Raw genomic sequence first — 17218 nt, 5'->3', positions numbered from 1 at the left:
TTGCTTCTTTAGCATGTGGAGTTAAACCCTTTGTTGGAAAATTGTCTCTTGCTTGGGTAAGTGGGAGAGTTAATGCTGTGCAATTGTGTATCCACTTAGCGTAATAAGCAAATAAACCTATCATTCGGTTTAGCTCTTTTAACGATCTTGGCTCAGGCATATTTATCAGTGCTTCTTATCTTTTTGGGTCTGGCTTTATAGTTCCATTTTCAATAATATGGCCTAAGAATTCGATATGATTTTTTTTTAAATTACTCTTTTCTTCGATCACGAGGCGATTTTTATTTCCTGTTGATACTACAAAACATTGAGCTCGCCAAGGGCTGCGGCTTACTTGAATTATATCTTTTTTTAGTAAGCGGTTTATTTCATCTGCTATGGCGGAGATATTTTTGGGAATACGTCGTGAGGTTGTAGCTATTGGTTTTATTTTGTTAATATCGATTCCAGGTATTAAGGCGTATGTTGAACATTTCATACTTTTTGTTGCTAAACAGAATTTTAGAGGCTCTTTGTTTCCTTTAAAATTGAGGGTCATTGAGGAATGACATGTTAACACGTCCATTCCAATAATTACTGGTGCCACCAAGTTGTCCACAACGAGGAATTGTACTTTTAGTTTTTCGCTAGCCAGTAATAATGAACCATGGAAGATATCTTTAACTTTTAATGTCGAGTTATCTGCTAGTGATACCTTTGAGGTAGATTGAGTATCGTATGAAAATTTCCATTGTCGAAGAAGTTTTTAATGTAATGAAAGTTTTGTCGGACCCAGTATCTAACAGTGCATATGTTAAATTTTCGTTTATGGTGACGTTAATTAGTCTATCAGGTGAGTCAATTGCTGCTATGACCGTAGATATTATTGTGTTATCATCCTTATCGTTATCTTTAACAACTGCTGCTTTGGTGTAAGTTTTGTTTTCTTTCTTAGAAAGACAGACAGTTGCCCAGTGGCCCTTTCTATGACAAGGTGTACATGTAGAGTTTCGTGCAGGGCATTTGGTTTTTGGATGTGGATCATTACCGCACCAAAAACAGGGAGATTTGGTAAGATTATGACTTGCTGCAAAGGTCGGTAGCGTGGTAGTAGCTGTTATAGTTGTTGTCAAATTAAGGGCATCTTCGGTAGCCAATTCCATTGTAAGAGCTGTTTTATAAAGTGACTCTAGATTGTCATCTGTAGCTTCAAGCAGTCGTTGACGAATAGAAGGTGAGTGAATACCAGCTATAAAAGCGTCACATATTAGTAGGTTACTATGTTGCTCTGCTGTCAGAGGTTCTGTTGGACATTTTCTGGAAAATTGTTTTAAGTTACTCATAAAGCTTTCAATCGATTCTCCTTCTTTTTGTTTAAAAGAGCGAAGTTTATGGCGCATCATGATCGCTGTCGATCGTTTTTGATACTTGTTATCAAGAATTTTGATTGCATCGTCTTATGATGTAACATCCTGAATTATCGTAAAAGCCTTCACTCCGCATAGAACGAATAAGACTTGAAGTTTACAATCCTCTGGGATTTCGGCTTTATCTAGGTAAGTTGATAGCATTTTTTTCCAGTATATAAGTCTTCTTCGTTTGGTTCGTCGCACTGTACTTTTTTGAATATTTTGGCATCAATACTGATTTATATTTATATATAATAAAACTTATATTTGATAAAATTGTTGTAAACCATAATAAAAAAGTCTTTCATGTATATTTTGGCTTTTATCAAATATAAGAAAAAGGCTATACAAGAACCACAAACATTTATCGTATATAAGATAGCGTAACTAATAACCGTATGTATAATAGGTTTTATAAATAGCGTTACTAATAACTGTAATATTCAGAAGACGTCAGAAATATTCAGAAGTGACGTCATGAGTGTTATATTACATTATTACTTAAATTATAACAATATGTATATACAGTGGCGTATCTAGGGTGGGGCAGGCAGGGCACGTGCCATGGGCGCCAACCTGAAAGGGGCGCAAAAGAGGCTTGGTTGCGATACAATAAGTGATAACTATATAAAATAAATTAAGAAATAATATATTATATAAAGTAAATTAAGTTTTGAATTATTTCTCAGTGTTAGATCTATTATGCTTTTCAACTGTTCTGCAAAATCTTATATTTCTAAAAAATGTGCTAAAAAAAGCGGTTACGAATATGTCAAGGAAATCGACTGTTATTAATAAAAATTGAAGAAAAAAATAAGATCGATAAAAAAGGGGGGTAAAAAAAAATGTATATTTAGTCTATTTTTTAGTCAAGATATCATTGTTTTAACTAAGGTAAGATTTTAGACAAATTATTCTGACTCAGCATCAAAAAAAGCAAATTTCATTTTTCTTTTAAAAAGTTAAAGTTTTAACATAATTTCTTTATATAAAAAACAAAAAACAAGCTTTTAACATTTATAAATAAAAAGTTAGATTTAAAGGGGGTGAGTCACCTTAAATAAATCAAAACTGAAATATACACTGGCGCCTGGTATTGCCTGCATGGGCGCCTTCTGAATCACTGGATTCGTCTTCTACAAATATATTCTAAAATATTTTGTTGAGATATGTTAAGGTAATTAAAAAATATATTGCTTTTGTCAATTATATATAGCAAATTCTTAATAATTTTAAAAATAATTAGCTGAGAACCATGAATCGTTCTTTTGAGAAAAAGAAGGAAAGTGGAGCTGCAGGTCGAAAACGACGTTCATTAGAGGCAAAAGAAAAAGAAAAAAGCAGCAAAGTTTTTAAGATGTTTTTTCAAAAATCGAGCACGAGCACGAGCACGACTTCTTCAGATAATCTAGAAATTTCTGCAAGCACAAGGCCTCAAGAATTAGAAGATACTGGGTCAAGTTCAAGCAAGAAAGAATTAGCTGCGGCATCTATTGATGGCGATGCAGAGAGTTTTAGTTATAATTCCAAAATCCTTGCTACTTCTGAAGAAACAGAAGTTGGGCCTGAGTTTGACAAAGAAATGAAGATTGATGACGTTGAAGATAAAGACTTGATATCCGAAAACGTCCAAATTATTAAATGTCCCATACCTAAAATTATTGTAGAACACGACATCGGATTTCTTATGTTTAGTGAACAAACAGGAAAAGCAATCATAACTGATCCATTGAGAATTGAAATTATTAAACATGGTTTTAAATATTTCCAAAACATCGAAGGTCCTTTTCTGCCGACTAACAATCGTTCTATGAACAAAAGTTGGTTCTTTAAAAAATTAGGAAATGGTCACGGTGAGCAAGTGATGCGTTCATGGTTGGTTTACTCGCCTTCCAAAAAATCTGCCTTTTGTTTTTGCTGTCTTCTTTTTTTAAAATGCGAAAACCAATCTAGTTTGGAACAAGAAAGCGGATTTAATAATTGGAAAGCACCTGAGAGAATGAATGTACATGAAAATTCAAAAAACCACAGACAATGCTTTACCCAATGGAAAGAACTGGAAAGAAATTTATTTTACAATAGAGGAATAATTGATGCAGAACTTCAACAACAAATTCAAAGAGAAAATCAAAAGTGGTGTGATATTTTGAAAAGGCTGTTGCACTGCATCAAATACCTTGCAATGCAAAATTTAGCTTTGCGAGGACACCGAGAATCACTTCAATCAAATGCTAACTCAGGAAATTTACTTGGTTTACTGAAACTAGTTTCCAATTTTGATCCTGTTATTAAAGATCATTTAAAATTTGCGGAGAGCCATCCTGGATCCACAACATATCTTTCTCCCAACATTCAGAACGAGTTCATTCACATCATAGCATCCACTGTTCGTGCTAACTTGCTTGAAAAGATACATAAAGCAAAGTATTATGGGCTAATGTTTGACTCAACTCCAGATTTAGCCCATCGCGAACAAATGTCTGAGGTAGTTAGGTATGTCGAGATCGATTTCGAGAAAAAAACAGTATATATAAAAGAATCTTTCCTTGGCTTTATCCAACTCAGCGATAAGGATGCAGCTAGCTTAGCCCAAACAATATTGGAGCAATTAGAAAAAGACGATATGAATGTAGAAAATTGCAGGTCACAATGCTATGACAATGCTGCTGTTATGGCTGGCCACAAGAATGGTGTGCATCAAATAATAAAGGAAAAAAACAACCTTGCCATATTTGTCAATTGTGACAATCATAGTCTTAATTTGGTAGGCGTACATGCGGCTAAAGAAGAAGTAATGATGGTTACTTTTTTTGGAACCATCAATGAGTTTTACGTTTTTTTCTCAAGATCAACTCAACGATGGCAAAAACTTAAAGATGCTGTGCCTATTACTTTGAAGTCCGATTCCGATACCAGGTGGAGCGCCAAAACAGAATCAGTAAAACCTGTACACACCTACATTGATGAAATAGTGGAAGTTCTTCAGAACTTAATGGTAGACGAAAGCGCGTCAAATGAAACGAAAAGCGATGCAAAGCAGCTTTATAATAGAATTTTAACGTATGACTTTCTCACATTGCTAGGGTTTTGGAACAAGATTCTTGGCCGAATTGACCGTGTTCAAAAGAGGTTGCAGGATCCTAAAATGAACTTTCATAATGCAGCTTTAGATTTGAAATCGCTCCAAGATTATTTCCAAAGTGAGAGAGAAGTTTTAGTTACTGACTCACTAAAAGAAGGAGTTCAAATTTGCAACGAATGGGGTGTTGAATTTGAAAGACGTCAAAGAAGAAAAAAAAGAATGGATGGCGAAATGTCTAGAGATGTTGGGTTAACAGCAAAAGAAGAAATGGAAATGGTAATAAAAGGGACTGTCGACCGTCTTTTTAATGAATTGAAAACAAGAAGCGTTCGATTAATGGAAATTGATGAAAAATTTGGATTTCTTCTTGATGTGGAAGAGTTGTGCTTCAATACGGAAATCAATCACTTAAAAGATCAATGTAAAAAATTTGGCGAAGTCTACAGTTCTGATGTGGATGGACGAGAACTGTACGAAGAAATTTTGGACTGTAGAATGCTGCTTACTAGCCGTAAGGAAAAAATATCAAGTCCCGAGCAACTACTTATGTTTATAGTTGAATATGGAGACGAAAACGTTTTCCCTAATATGCGTATAGCATTGCAAATATTGTTAACAATAGCTGTGTCTGTAGCTAGTTGTGAAAGATCATTCAGTAAACTTAAACTGATTAACTCTTACTTGAGAGCTTCGATGGGCCGAAGCCGTCTCTGTGATCTCGCTTTACTAAGCATAGAGCGAGAAATTACCGAAGAAATTGACTTTGACAATGTTATTAAGAAATTTGCAGCAATTAAAGCTAGAAAAATAAATTTGTAATGTATGTTACATAAATAAATTGTTTATTTATAATGAATAATAAAGTTTTATTAAAAGTTTGTGTCATCATTTATTAAAAAATTGTAATTAAGCACTTAATGTGGGGGAGGAGGGGCGCGAGATCGGTGTTTGCCCCAGGCGCTATTTACCCTAGGTACGCCACTGTGTATATATATATATACATACATATATTTATATATACACGTATATATACACACACACGCATATATAAATATATATATATATATATATATATATAAATATATATATATATATAGTAACCTAGATCGTAACTAACAAAATTATTGTTATTAACCTATTTTTGTTCATTAACCAATCAAACTATGTGGAGTTTTCTTTGTTGTCTACTTAAAACCATTCTTTTTTGGAGATGCCACTTAACTGAAGACAAACTAGTTAAAAACTCATGCATGAGTATTAAACATTATGGTTTCCAACTTTTCTTAAACTTGGTTTATCAATAATTAGGATCAAAATCTAACTGAACCTAAGGTTCAGTTGGATTTGAGCTCTAAACCATTAAACATTGGTTTAATCAGATGTCACCTCAACTGCAGTGATGATCAAACAATTTTGGTCTAATTGTATTTGATAATTTTTATATATCCAAGACTTTGGGATGTAATGATATATAAAAAAGGGTTGTAATTTTTTTACTCTGATAGTAATAACTATGATCCAATCAAAAATAGCTACATTTTTTCTATAAAAGAATAATTACAAAATAACAAAAAACTGCTGTTTTAAATAAACATATCCTTAACTTGCACATTGATCTGAATATCAGGCTTTTATTACTTTTACAGTATACCCAATATAATAAATCATCACATTTGTAATAGACAATATTAATTACTTGAATTTAAATTATAGTCACATTTAGGTAACTTTTAACTTTAGAAATTATAATTTAACATACAAACACAACTTATCTAAAAACATCTATAGTTTTGTAGTCCTAACATATTTTTAAGATCTAACATATTTTATTTGACGATAGCAATAATACACTTGAATTAATTAATTTTGTAAGCTAAACAAACCAACTTGTTATTTTCACATTTAACCAAAACATGACTGACTGCTATATGCTATATAGTATACCTATATAATATAGATAACACAGTAACACTACTTTTTTTTTTCTGTTGAAAATAGACAAACTTGAAAAACACCAAACAATGTTTCGAATAAGCCTCGTAAAACTGTAAAACGTTTTCTTAATCCAGCAGCATTTTAATTTCAAATTAAATTTGAATACATAAAATTGGTTTTGCGATCAGCTACACTTTGATCAATTCATGGTGTGTATACGCTTACTAAGTTCAGAATTAAGATTAAAGTAGATGCAGACTGTTCTTATTTTAGCTGCTAAAATGATGTTTTAAAAATATTGTAAATTTCTCATTTGCATTAACATACTGTGAGGGCGGCGGATTTTATTTATTAATTTATTTTAATGATGTATTAAAGGATGATGATTATTAAATGTGATTGTGGTGGTTTTATGTAAGCGTAATGGTAGCGCAAATATAGAGAGTGATAGAATGTGAGGTAGGACTGTCAGTGTGTAACGCAGATGTGGTAAAAGCGCGATAGGAGCATCAGAATTTTTAATAAAAATTGTTTACTCAAATAAAGCAATAATAAAAATATTTATAATGATAATATTGCCTTACTTAAAATGAAAGCAAAAGTAAAAATACTTACGACTGATTTTTCTTCTCTTACTTATTTTTCTTAATCAATATTCTCAATTATTTCTCATCAATATATATATTCTCTTAATATTAACTCATACAAATAACAATACATTAATACTTATAACAACGCAAACTGAAAGTTACTCAAATACATTTCCTTACCAAATCCTTCTCATAAGTTCCTCTTTAAGTTGTTCATAAATTCTTTTCATTAAATTCTCTTTAAATCTTCAAAAATCCTTTTCTCATAAAATCCTCTTTTAAAATCTCTTAAAACTTTTTCTTTCTCTTAAAATTCTTTTTTTATAATCTTTCATAACTCTTTCTTAATACTTCTTCAAAAACTCTCTTTAAAACATTTCATCAAAATTTTCCGAAAACATCTCTCTAAAGAGAGGTCTCAAGAAAATCTACTAAAAAAATCTCCCCTAAAAGAAAACGTAAAAATCTAAAAGATTTTCTCAACCGTTCCTTTTTCTATCTGTCCGCAGGTGTTATTTTGAATTCTCGTCCAGACAATAGATTTCTTTTTCTTCAAGTTCGTTCAGTACTTTAGTTTCAACTTCTGAGTCATGGTATTCTTTAAAACAAGTTTTACTAGTTTTCTTTTTATTAGTCTTTATATCAGAGTGGCTACAGAACTTTCTAGAACTTTACTAATTAAAATCATATCATTGTGTTTCAAGTCGTGTTTGCGAAACAGTTTTAATCATTTATGGTGTGACTTATTCATTTTTCATGTTATTAGACATGTGTGTCCACCTGGTGTTTTTTGGTTGACTTACTCTTTTCCTCGTTCGAATGTAGCGTGTTTGAGTCGGGTAAAACTTAAAGATAATGTTTACAATTTTCTTCATCTTCCCTCCTCACATAGCTCCATTCTTCGAAAAAAATCGTCCATTGATTTTTGACTACAGGGTTAGTTCTTCCATGTGGTATGTGTGTACTGTTTATCATGTTGATTATGAAGATCTAACTTTTCGAGATTTGAAGTTGGTACTGTTTCTCTTCTAATTGTGTAGGCTTCGAGAATATTTGAAGTTGGTATTATCGCTCTTCTATTCATGTAGGCTTCGAGATTTGGAATTCGCATTGTCTGTCTTCTATTCGTGCATGTTTCGTGAATATTTGAGTAAACTTGATTTGCGTTTTCAATGTGTTAAACCGTGTAAATATATTTTTAAATACTCCAATAATATAACGTCGTGCATATACTTCAATTACATATACTTCAATTTCATATACTTCAATTACATATACTTCAATTACATACTTCAATTTCATATACTTCAATTACATATACTTCAATTACATATACTTCAATTACATATACTTCAATTACATATACTTCAATTACATATACTTCAGTTACATATACTTCAATTACATATACTTCAATAAATTTCTTAATAATACAATGAAAATTTGTTACCCCTTACAGATACTTAAATGTAAATCTTGAAAACATAATGTGAAAAATGGAAAAAAGAAAATAGACAAATCATCTCAAAAATAAAATGGCGTAGGCACTAAGTAGCAAAGGCTAAAACCTGAAAAAGTGCCTTGAGAAAAGTTAAGTTTAAAAAAAGGTGAAATGCAAAGCTTGATTAACTAATTTAAACCTCGATGCTGCATTTCACACAAAATACGTTTGATCGTCATAGTCATTGATATCGATATCGTTGTTGTCGTAGTTGTCGTCGTTGTCGTATCATGATAAATCATCTTAAATCATCATTTTAAGTCATCTTCATCTTTATCAATCATCATCATCATCATCATCATCATCATCATCATCATCATCATCATCATCATCATCATCATCATCATCATCATCATCATCATCATCATCATCATAATTAAAAGTTATCAAATTATCAAATTAAACGTTTTAAATCGCTTACATGGGTAGGGTTCGCGAATCTCCCTATGCGTTATCCAAGCGCATGTTACCCGTAATACCTTTTATTTACTTTCCTTGAAATTCGTTTACCTTTTTGGTAAATCCGGAACAAAATAGTAAAATGATTATGTTATTTGTTATTAATTCTACTTTGTTTAACTTTTGATCGTATTTTTGCGTTTTATCTATTGATGCTCTTGCTTTTCCATTAACATCTGTCGGTGTTTTGAACATAATAGCCTGGGGATCTTTACTTTCGTTTTTCGTTACTTTACTTAATGCATTATAATCATTCATAAAAGTTGTATTTTCGTAGTCGAGTACTGCTTAAATAATGGTGACTCAAAAATATTATTCTCTTGATAAGAGTTAGTGATTATATAATTCCTTATACTTTGTTTTTTGAGAAAGATTGGGAACTGTAAAATGCTTGAGGAGCACGAAGTTTGGATTTCGAAGAGAGCTTTAAACTTATTTTCTACCTTGTTAACGTGTTCATTGATAAGTCGTTTAGCCATGTTAAAATTATATTGGTTCATGATCGGTGGTTTTCGCACAAAGAAGAAATATTGGAATGAATAAAAGGAGTTGTAAAAGTAGAACTGTCATAGTGAGGCTTCTACTTTCCTTATACGGCTCAGAAAAACGGAATGAACGATTGATTGACATGTGATTGGGTGGAAAGTGGGGTAGCTGATCTGAAGTAATGTTCTTTAGAGTTAGAGGATAAAGCGTTTTCACTGGTTCAGAAGTATACTCTAAATCTTTGAAGAGTCTCCATTTTGTAGGGAACACATTTGCATCTTTGAGGATTCTGATATCATGATTATTATTAACTTTTAACTGAGTTGTGCCTTGGTTTTCTGAACTTGTACTTAAGTCTTTTAGAGAACTTAAATTCATTTGGTTAGAGATACCGCTCTCTCTATGTTCTTCTATAGTCGTACAATACTCTTTATCAGTTGATGGATTCAAAGTATCATTGTTAAAAGGTGTTTCAATAATTCCCTGCTGATCTTCGTTGCCATCATTATAATTACCGTTTTCTGATTGAATTTTAATCTCTAACTCAGTTCTGCTACTTAAGTCGTTGTTGCTTTCATTAAGGTAGTCTAATGCTTTTAACATCGGGAAAATACCAATATGTCCTTGATTTTTGTAACATAAATTTGGTATTTGAATCAGTGTTTGATCAACTAAAAGCTGCTGCTTTGATTTATCTTCTAAGATAATATTTTCCTCTAACTGATATGGGCCATCATTAATTTCTAAAGATAGCTTGTTTTTTTTAAAGTCTATAATCCCATTGTACTCTGTGAGGAAGTCTTTGCCAAGTATGACATCATAGTTGAGATTCTTAATGACATATGTTTTAAACTGGTATGTATGCTTCTCAATTTCGAACTCTAAGGTAAACATTCCCTTTATGGACAGTGTTTGACCGTTGGCAGAAGTAACTCGTGGTAAGTCACTTTTTTGTAGGGTTACATTGTTTCCAGCATTCTTAAGCATTTTGTATAGGTCATAACATATAGCAGTGATAGCTGCTCCAGTGTCGATTAGTATTCTTGTCCAATGATTGCATACCTTCCCCCATATGTTAAGATTAGTTGTTTGAGGCACAGTTTTCTTTTTAGATATTTGGTCCGTATCTTGATCAAACATAGGTTCTTGACTTAAATCTACCAATCTAACTGGTATGATTGTCTCTTCTAGTATCTCTTTCTTTTGGTTGGAACTGACCAAATCGTTTACTTCCTCGTTGTTTTCTGGCGTAAACTGTTGGTATGTAACAAAATCTTCTATCTCAGCTTTAGAGGTATCAACTGGTAATTCGGAGCAACAATTGGTAATGATTTCATCAGCGTCATTTTGGTCAACTCTTATAACATTTTCGATGTCTGGTGTGTAATATCCGTGTTCGGCATAATAGACACATGCCTTGTATTGTTAGCATTTTTACTGTGAATAAAAACATGGCGGTTAGCACGGTTTAGCTTATGTTGTATTCAGTTCGTGATTCAACACAAACATCAAATATTACATGGTACCAGAAGTAAACCTGTGTTTAAAATAAAATGGAACAACTTAGACCATTAGAATTATGAATTTAAATGGCAATGTTTCAGAAAACTGGAGAAAATGGAAGCAGAGATGGAATCTTTATAAAATAGCTTCAGGAGTCAATGACAAAAATGAAGATATTCAATGTGCCATTTTCCTTCACATGATTGGCGAAGACGCTTTAAGAGTATATGATACATTCATCTTCACAATCGAAGAAAAAGACAAATTAACACCTTTAGTTCAAAAGTTTGAATGTTATTTCAACCCAAAAAAAAAAAACATAACTTATGAACGATATTTATTTAATACATGTATCCAAGATAGCAGACTATTTACTGACTTCTTGATTGATTTACAAAATAAAGCTAAAACATGCGAGTTTGGAACCCTCGAGGAAAGCCTTATACGAGACAGAGTAGTCTGTGGTATCGACTCTAAAGCTGCCAGAGAAAGACTACTTCAAGACACTGAGCTCACTCTAGAAAAAACAATCAGTTTTATGAGAGCATATGAAACATCAAAAATACAACTAAAAGCCCTTGAAAATACAATCCAGGCAGATTCCATAAACAAACATGGAAACAGAACTAAATTCAACTCACTAAAGATTGATAAACCCTTACAAAAACCTTGCTATTACTGTGGATCACAACATACTTCCTCGTTTTGCCCAGCATATGGCCTAAAGTGCACAGCATGTGGAAAACTTAACCATTTTGCCAAAGTATGTAGATCCAAAACCAATCGCTTTAATACTAATACTGTAGACCAAGTTGATCAAAAGGAAGTTAACGTTGCAGAGCTATATATTTATCATGTTGCAGCATCGATGGAATGTGCTGACGATTTAACAGCAAATATTACAGTTAACAACAAAAATATAACATTTAAATTAGATACTGGAGCCCAATGTAATGTCATTCCATACAACGTCTACAACTCTATTCCTAGAAGACCTCCTCTCAAAAAAACAATAACCAGACTAAAATCATATGGAGGAAACAATATTCCTGTACTAGGAACTTGCAATCTAACTGTTGAAAATAATAACATTTCACAAGTGTGCCAGTTTTTTGTTGTATCTCTATCCAATGTAAAACCACTTCTTGGTCTAAGTTCCTGCAAATCTCTTGAAATACTAAACATTAACAATGTTGAAATTGATAAAGCTAACATTTTAAAACATTATGGTGACGTTTTCACTGGTCTTGGTTTAGTTAAAGGAAACTATCACATCGCAGTTGCTGAAAATGCAATCCCAGTCATTCATGCACCAAGGAAAGTACCAATGACTATCCTTCCTAAACTTAAAAGCACACTTGACCGTTTAGTTAAAGCCACAGTGATCTCAAAAATTTCTAAACCGACACCTTGGGTACACTCATTGGTCATCATAGAAAAAAAAGATGGATCTTTAAGATTATGCATTGATCCGAAAGAACTAAACAAGTCTGTTTTAAGACAATACAAAACCACTCCATCTACAGAAGAAATCTCTAGCAAACTTTGCGGCAACAAAGTTTTCACTGTTATAGACATGGCTGATTGCTATTGGCATATAAAACTAGATGAACCTTCTTCAGAGCTATGCACATTTAACACTCCATATGGCAGATACAAATTCAACCACATGCCATTCGGCATATCATGCGCATCTGATGCTGCACAGGAGATGATTGAACTTAATTTTGGTGATATCCCAAATGTTTTGGCTATCCACGATGATTTGATTATTGCAGCTAAAACAGATACAGAGCATGATACAATTTTCCAAGAAATCCTACAACGAGCTCGTGAGAGAAACATCAGATTCAACCTAAAGAAAATACAATTTCGAGTATCTGAGGTCAAGTATCTTGGCAACATAATCAGCCATGAAGGCATAAGAATTGATCCTGAAAAAACTAAAGCCATATCTGCATACCCATTACCTACATGTCAAGCAGATTTGCAACGGCTCTTAGGAATGGTCAACTATCTGCGACAATTTATCTCAAATATGTCAGAGATAACTGCTCCCCTTCGCCAGCTGCTTAAAAAAGACATACTCTGGTCATGGAACCATGAACATACCAGTGCTATAGAAAAAATTAAACAGATTCTTTCATCTTCTCCTGTACTCTCATTCTTTGACACTTCAAAAGATGTCCAGATTCAGGTAGACGCATCTTCACATGGATTAGGAGCCTGTATTATGCAAGAAGGTCACCCGATCAGCTATACTTCCCGTAGTTTAACCACAGCAGAACAGAGATATGCCCAAATAGAGAAAGAACTTTTAGCAATAGTTTTTGCTTGTGAACGTTTTAACCAATATACCTATGGGCGACAGGTCTCCATAGAAAGTGATCACAAACCTCTTGAATATATCTTGCACAAGCCGCTGTCAGAAGCACCACCTCGCATACAAAGATTTCTGATAAGACTTCAAAAATATCAAGTTGTAGTAAAATATGTTCCAGGTAAAGATCTACACATTGCTGACTCCTTATCACGTGCCCACCTCAACATTTTTGACGAAGATGATAGCCTAAATGAGGACTGCAACGTTATGATCCACACTTTAGTTCAAAATTTGCCAATATCAACAAATAGACTAAAGCAATTGCAGCACGACACTAAACTTGACCCTGCGCTCTCTCAAATAACAAACTATATAACTTATGGTTGGCCCCTACACCAACAAATGCTTTGCGGTGAAGAAAAGAAATATTGGAACATCAGAAATAACTTACACATAGCAGAGGGAATAATTCTAAAAGAAAATAAAATAGTCATACCAACCGCTATGAGACCCCTCATATTAAGACAGCTCCACTTATCACACCTTGGCACCGAGAAGACAAAAGCTAGAGCGAGAAATGTTGTTTACTGGCCAGGACTTACAAGCGACATTGATAAACTAATACTTAACTGCAAAAAATGCCTTAAATACCGTAATAACAACAAAAAGGAAAAAATCATTCAACACGACATTCCTGACTTACCGTGGAGTAAAGTAGGATCAGACATATATGAGTTGCATGGAAAAATCTATGTAATTGTTATAGACTACTTTTCTAAATTTATAGAGAGCAGTGTCATTCCTGACAAAACGGCATTCTCTGTTATCAAGTTCATGAAAACCATTTTTACTCGTCACGGAATACCTTCAAATCTCATTGCCGATAACAACCCCTACAACAGTGCAGAGTTCCTTAACTTCTCAAAAGAATATGGGTTCAACTTCACTCCATCAAGTCCTAACTACCCCCAATCAAATGGTCTCAGTGAAATGGGCGTGAAAATTATGAAGAAAATACTAAAAAAATGCGACAACCCTGAACTTGGCCTTCTAGAATACCTTAACACGCCTCTTACAGGTATGGACTACTCTCCATCCCAACTTCTCATGAACAGAAGAACGCGAACAACCCTACCTGTGCACCGTGATTTACTTATACCAGCAGTTCCACTAAATGCTTATAGCCAGATCACCAAGTCCAGAAATCGTCAAAAACAATACTATGACCGGAACGCATCTGAACTCCCAAATCTCGTAGCAAACGACACTGCCTGGATGAAAAAAGATGGAACATGGAAGAAAGTGACAGTTAAAGAAAAACTAACACTACCCAGATCATACAACGTGGTAGATAAATATGGAAGAGTATATCGACGCAATCGTAAACATCTGATTAAAACCAATGAGCAACCACTAGCATATCAGCATGAGCAACTTGATTTACCATACGATTTACCGGCAGTTAGCACACCTCCTACCTTAAATGAGGAAACAGCAAGAAATGAAATAGAAGAAGCTACAATCATTCCCGAAACTCTATCGACTGAACCACAGCCTGACGTACGCAGATCGTCAAGGACTAAAAACAGACCTGCCTACTTGAGGGACTTCATTTAACTGTGTATATTATAAAGAACTTATTAACTATATGATATATATGCATATCTTTTTAAAAAAAAAAATTTTTACTGTGAATAAAAACATGGCGGTTAGCACGCTTTAGCTTATGTTGTATTCAGTTCGTGATTCAACACAAACATCAAATATTACATGGTGGATCGATAATCACACTTGATTCATCATCTACAATTTCTGGATCTTCGTATGTGAAATTTTTCATATTTTTGGCTTCATGATTTATTGCACTAAGATATTCCTTGTTGCTCATTTCTCCTTTCTTTTGTGAAAAAGACTTTTGTTCCATTATGTAATGTGACAAATATCGAACTTGTTCTCATAGATAGTTTACCTCCTGGGTGGTCTGTTCACTAGTTTCTCGTAGGTTCTCAATCTCGTATTGTAGACGATTGTTCTCATCTTCATATGAAGGGTCCTGTGGAGTGTAATCCAGTCTATAATATGACATATGATCTCTCTCTGGTGTATGGTAGTAGTAATTGGTGTTGGTTTCATATGGATATTTCTCATCAAAAGTTGGTATCTGATTGTTTGTATAAGGTATGTATCCATAATCATAACTGTCATCCCAAAGGTACTCTTCAGCATGATCATATTCAAAGGTCTTGTCGTTTTCATATTCAAAATTATTCTCTTGATGTTCAGCAATACTATCCACGCCTAGTATACGAATTGATATATCCCTCCTTTGACCTTCATGGGTACCTGTTCGTATATTTTGTACGTTATTCCATTTGTTATTTTGTGGTCTTGATTTTACGTAATTATTCTTATAAGTTTGTTGTGAATTATTTGAGGTAATGGATCTCCAATTTTGGTTATTCGAATCGGGTTGAATGTATTTATTGCCCATGTTTCTGTTCTGGTTATCAAAATTTCGTGGAGTCCAGTTTCTATTGTTTCTCCATTGCGGTTGTTGCGTAAAGTTTTTCCTGTACAGATACTGCGAGTTGTTATTTTGTGGAATCCTGGGATCTTGATATTCTTGTCAGCATTGTCTTGCCAAATGTCCCGTCTTATTGCATATAAAGCAGGTTGGTTGATTTACTGTAACTGGGTTATAATCCTGATTTTGGCCAAAGTTACTATTCGTTTGTCTCTGTAGACGCATTTTTAGCTTTCTGTTCTCGTCTTTCAGCCTTGCAACTTCTCTGGTCGCATTTTCGGGGTTGGCTAAATTCGCAGGTGTGGCGCTATACGCAGCCACAGGTGGTGTGTCGCTATCAGCAAAAGATACAGTGTTATGCTTAGTAGACTGGTTTTGTAATTTTGTCATGGTCTTTATTACGGTTTCGACTATGCGAGCGTCACCATCAATGTTTACTGAATTATTTACTCTAGCAATTCTGACTGCTTGTGTGTATGTTTCTGGTTGGCTTAAGAGAAGTTTTCTCTTTAAATTGGGATTAACTCCTTGAATAAAAAGATCTCTTTATTTTCTTCCGAAACTTTTAATTCTTGCGATAGCTTCTCTAAATTTGCTATAAAATGCTCAAGCCCTTTTTCTCCTTCTTTTAGTCCATACAGTTGGGTTTTCTTAATCCAAATACGTTCTGGTGGTTAATACTCATTCTGAAAAGCTTGTTGTATTAATTGTAAATCTTGTCTTATCTTGTTTGGAAGGGATTCATAAAATATCGAAGCAGATTTATTTAAGCAAAGTGGAAAAGCGCAAAGTTGTTCATTATTGTCCCATTTGTTAAATGTGGCAGTTCTCTTAAATTGAAGGAAAAATTCTTTTACATCATCATCTGGTCCTCCGTTAAACTGTGGTAAACTAGACTTATCGATTGTTGGTCTTAATGAGGTTGTAATCTTTTCTAACCAATTAAGAGTGTTTCTCTCATCTTTTTGTCTAATCAAAGAAGTTTTGGCTTCTTGTTCTGCCGTGGAATTTAATAGTTTTCTGACAACCTTTTCTATCTTCTTTTCACTTATAATTTTATCAATATACTCATCTCGCCTATCATTTTCCTCGTGTCCTAGAGAGTCTCGATCAAAATTATCTATTGGTAAAACTTCAATGCCCGGTGTGATACAGTTGGGTGCAGATGGTGTTTTTGAGTAAAATAGTGGTATAACATTAGGATTGTTACTATGAGGTGAACCTGAATGACTCGCCATAATTTTTTTGGTGTTGAGAAGAAAATGTTTTAAATGTTTTCAAAAATGGGCCTCCGTTTGTTTGAAAAATTCCTTTCTATTCTTTTCTTCTCTTAAACAAAAATTTTTTTTTTGATGTTTTGCCTTTTGTTTCAAAAATAAATTATTTAAATGTTTGAAAATAGTTAATAATGAAAGAGTCTAAAGTGT

The 17218-nt window shown here is 33.5% G+C and overlaps 3 protein-coding genes across 8 annotated transcripts in view; 1 reads left to right on the top strand and 2 right to left on the bottom strand.

The window, feature by feature from the left end:
- Positions 1-17218, bottom strand: part of LOC145194091 (rho GTPase-activating protein 24-like) — a 206743-nt gene that overhangs the window by 69795 nt on the left and 119730 nt on the right. The gene's annotated exons all lie outside the window — the stretch shown is intronic.
- On the bottom strand, positions 678-1382 carry LOC149891916 (uncharacterized). The gene has a single exon (XM_090078030.1). The coding sequence runs from the start codon at positions 1380-1382 to the stop codon at positions 678-680; it is 705 nt and encodes a 234-aa protein (XP_089934156.1).
- LOC149891915 (zinc finger MYM-type protein 1-like) lies at positions 2746-5892 on the top strand. Its single transcript, XM_090078029.1, has 2 exons — positions 2746-5241; positions 5779-5892. The coding sequence occupies exons 1-2, from the start codon at positions 2746-2748 to the stop codon at positions 5890-5892; spliced, it is 2610 nt and encodes an 869-aa protein (XP_089934155.1).

This window comes from Hydra viridissima, unplaced genomic scaffold, assembly GCF_058129835.1.
Source record: "Hydra viridissima isolate aposymbiotic clone 2 unplaced genomic scaffold, HvirCarnegie_v1 scaffold_2, whole genome shotgun sequence".
NCBI lineage: Eukaryota > Metazoa > Cnidaria > Hydrozoa > Anthoathecata > Hydridae > Hydra > Hydra viridissima.
The sequence above is the reverse complement of the archived record's forward strand: the minus strand, read 5'-3'. Positions and strand labels throughout refer to the sequence as shown.

What these genes read in the sequence shown, in the direction of transcription:
- LOC149891916 (XM_090078030.1), bottom strand. Translation starts at nt 1,382, where the DNA reads ATGATGCGCCATAAACTTCGCTCTTTTAAACAAAAAGAAGGAGAATCG.
- LOC149891915 (XM_090078029.1), top strand. Translation starts at nt 2,746, where the DNA reads ATGTTTTTTCAAAAATCGAGCACGAGCACGAGCACGACTTCTTCAGAT. An exon ending in AAGAAATTGACTTTGACAAT is followed by an intron (nt 5,242 to 5,778) that starts GTTATTAAGAAA and finishes ATCAATAATTAG; the next exon opens with GATCAAAATCTAACTGAACC.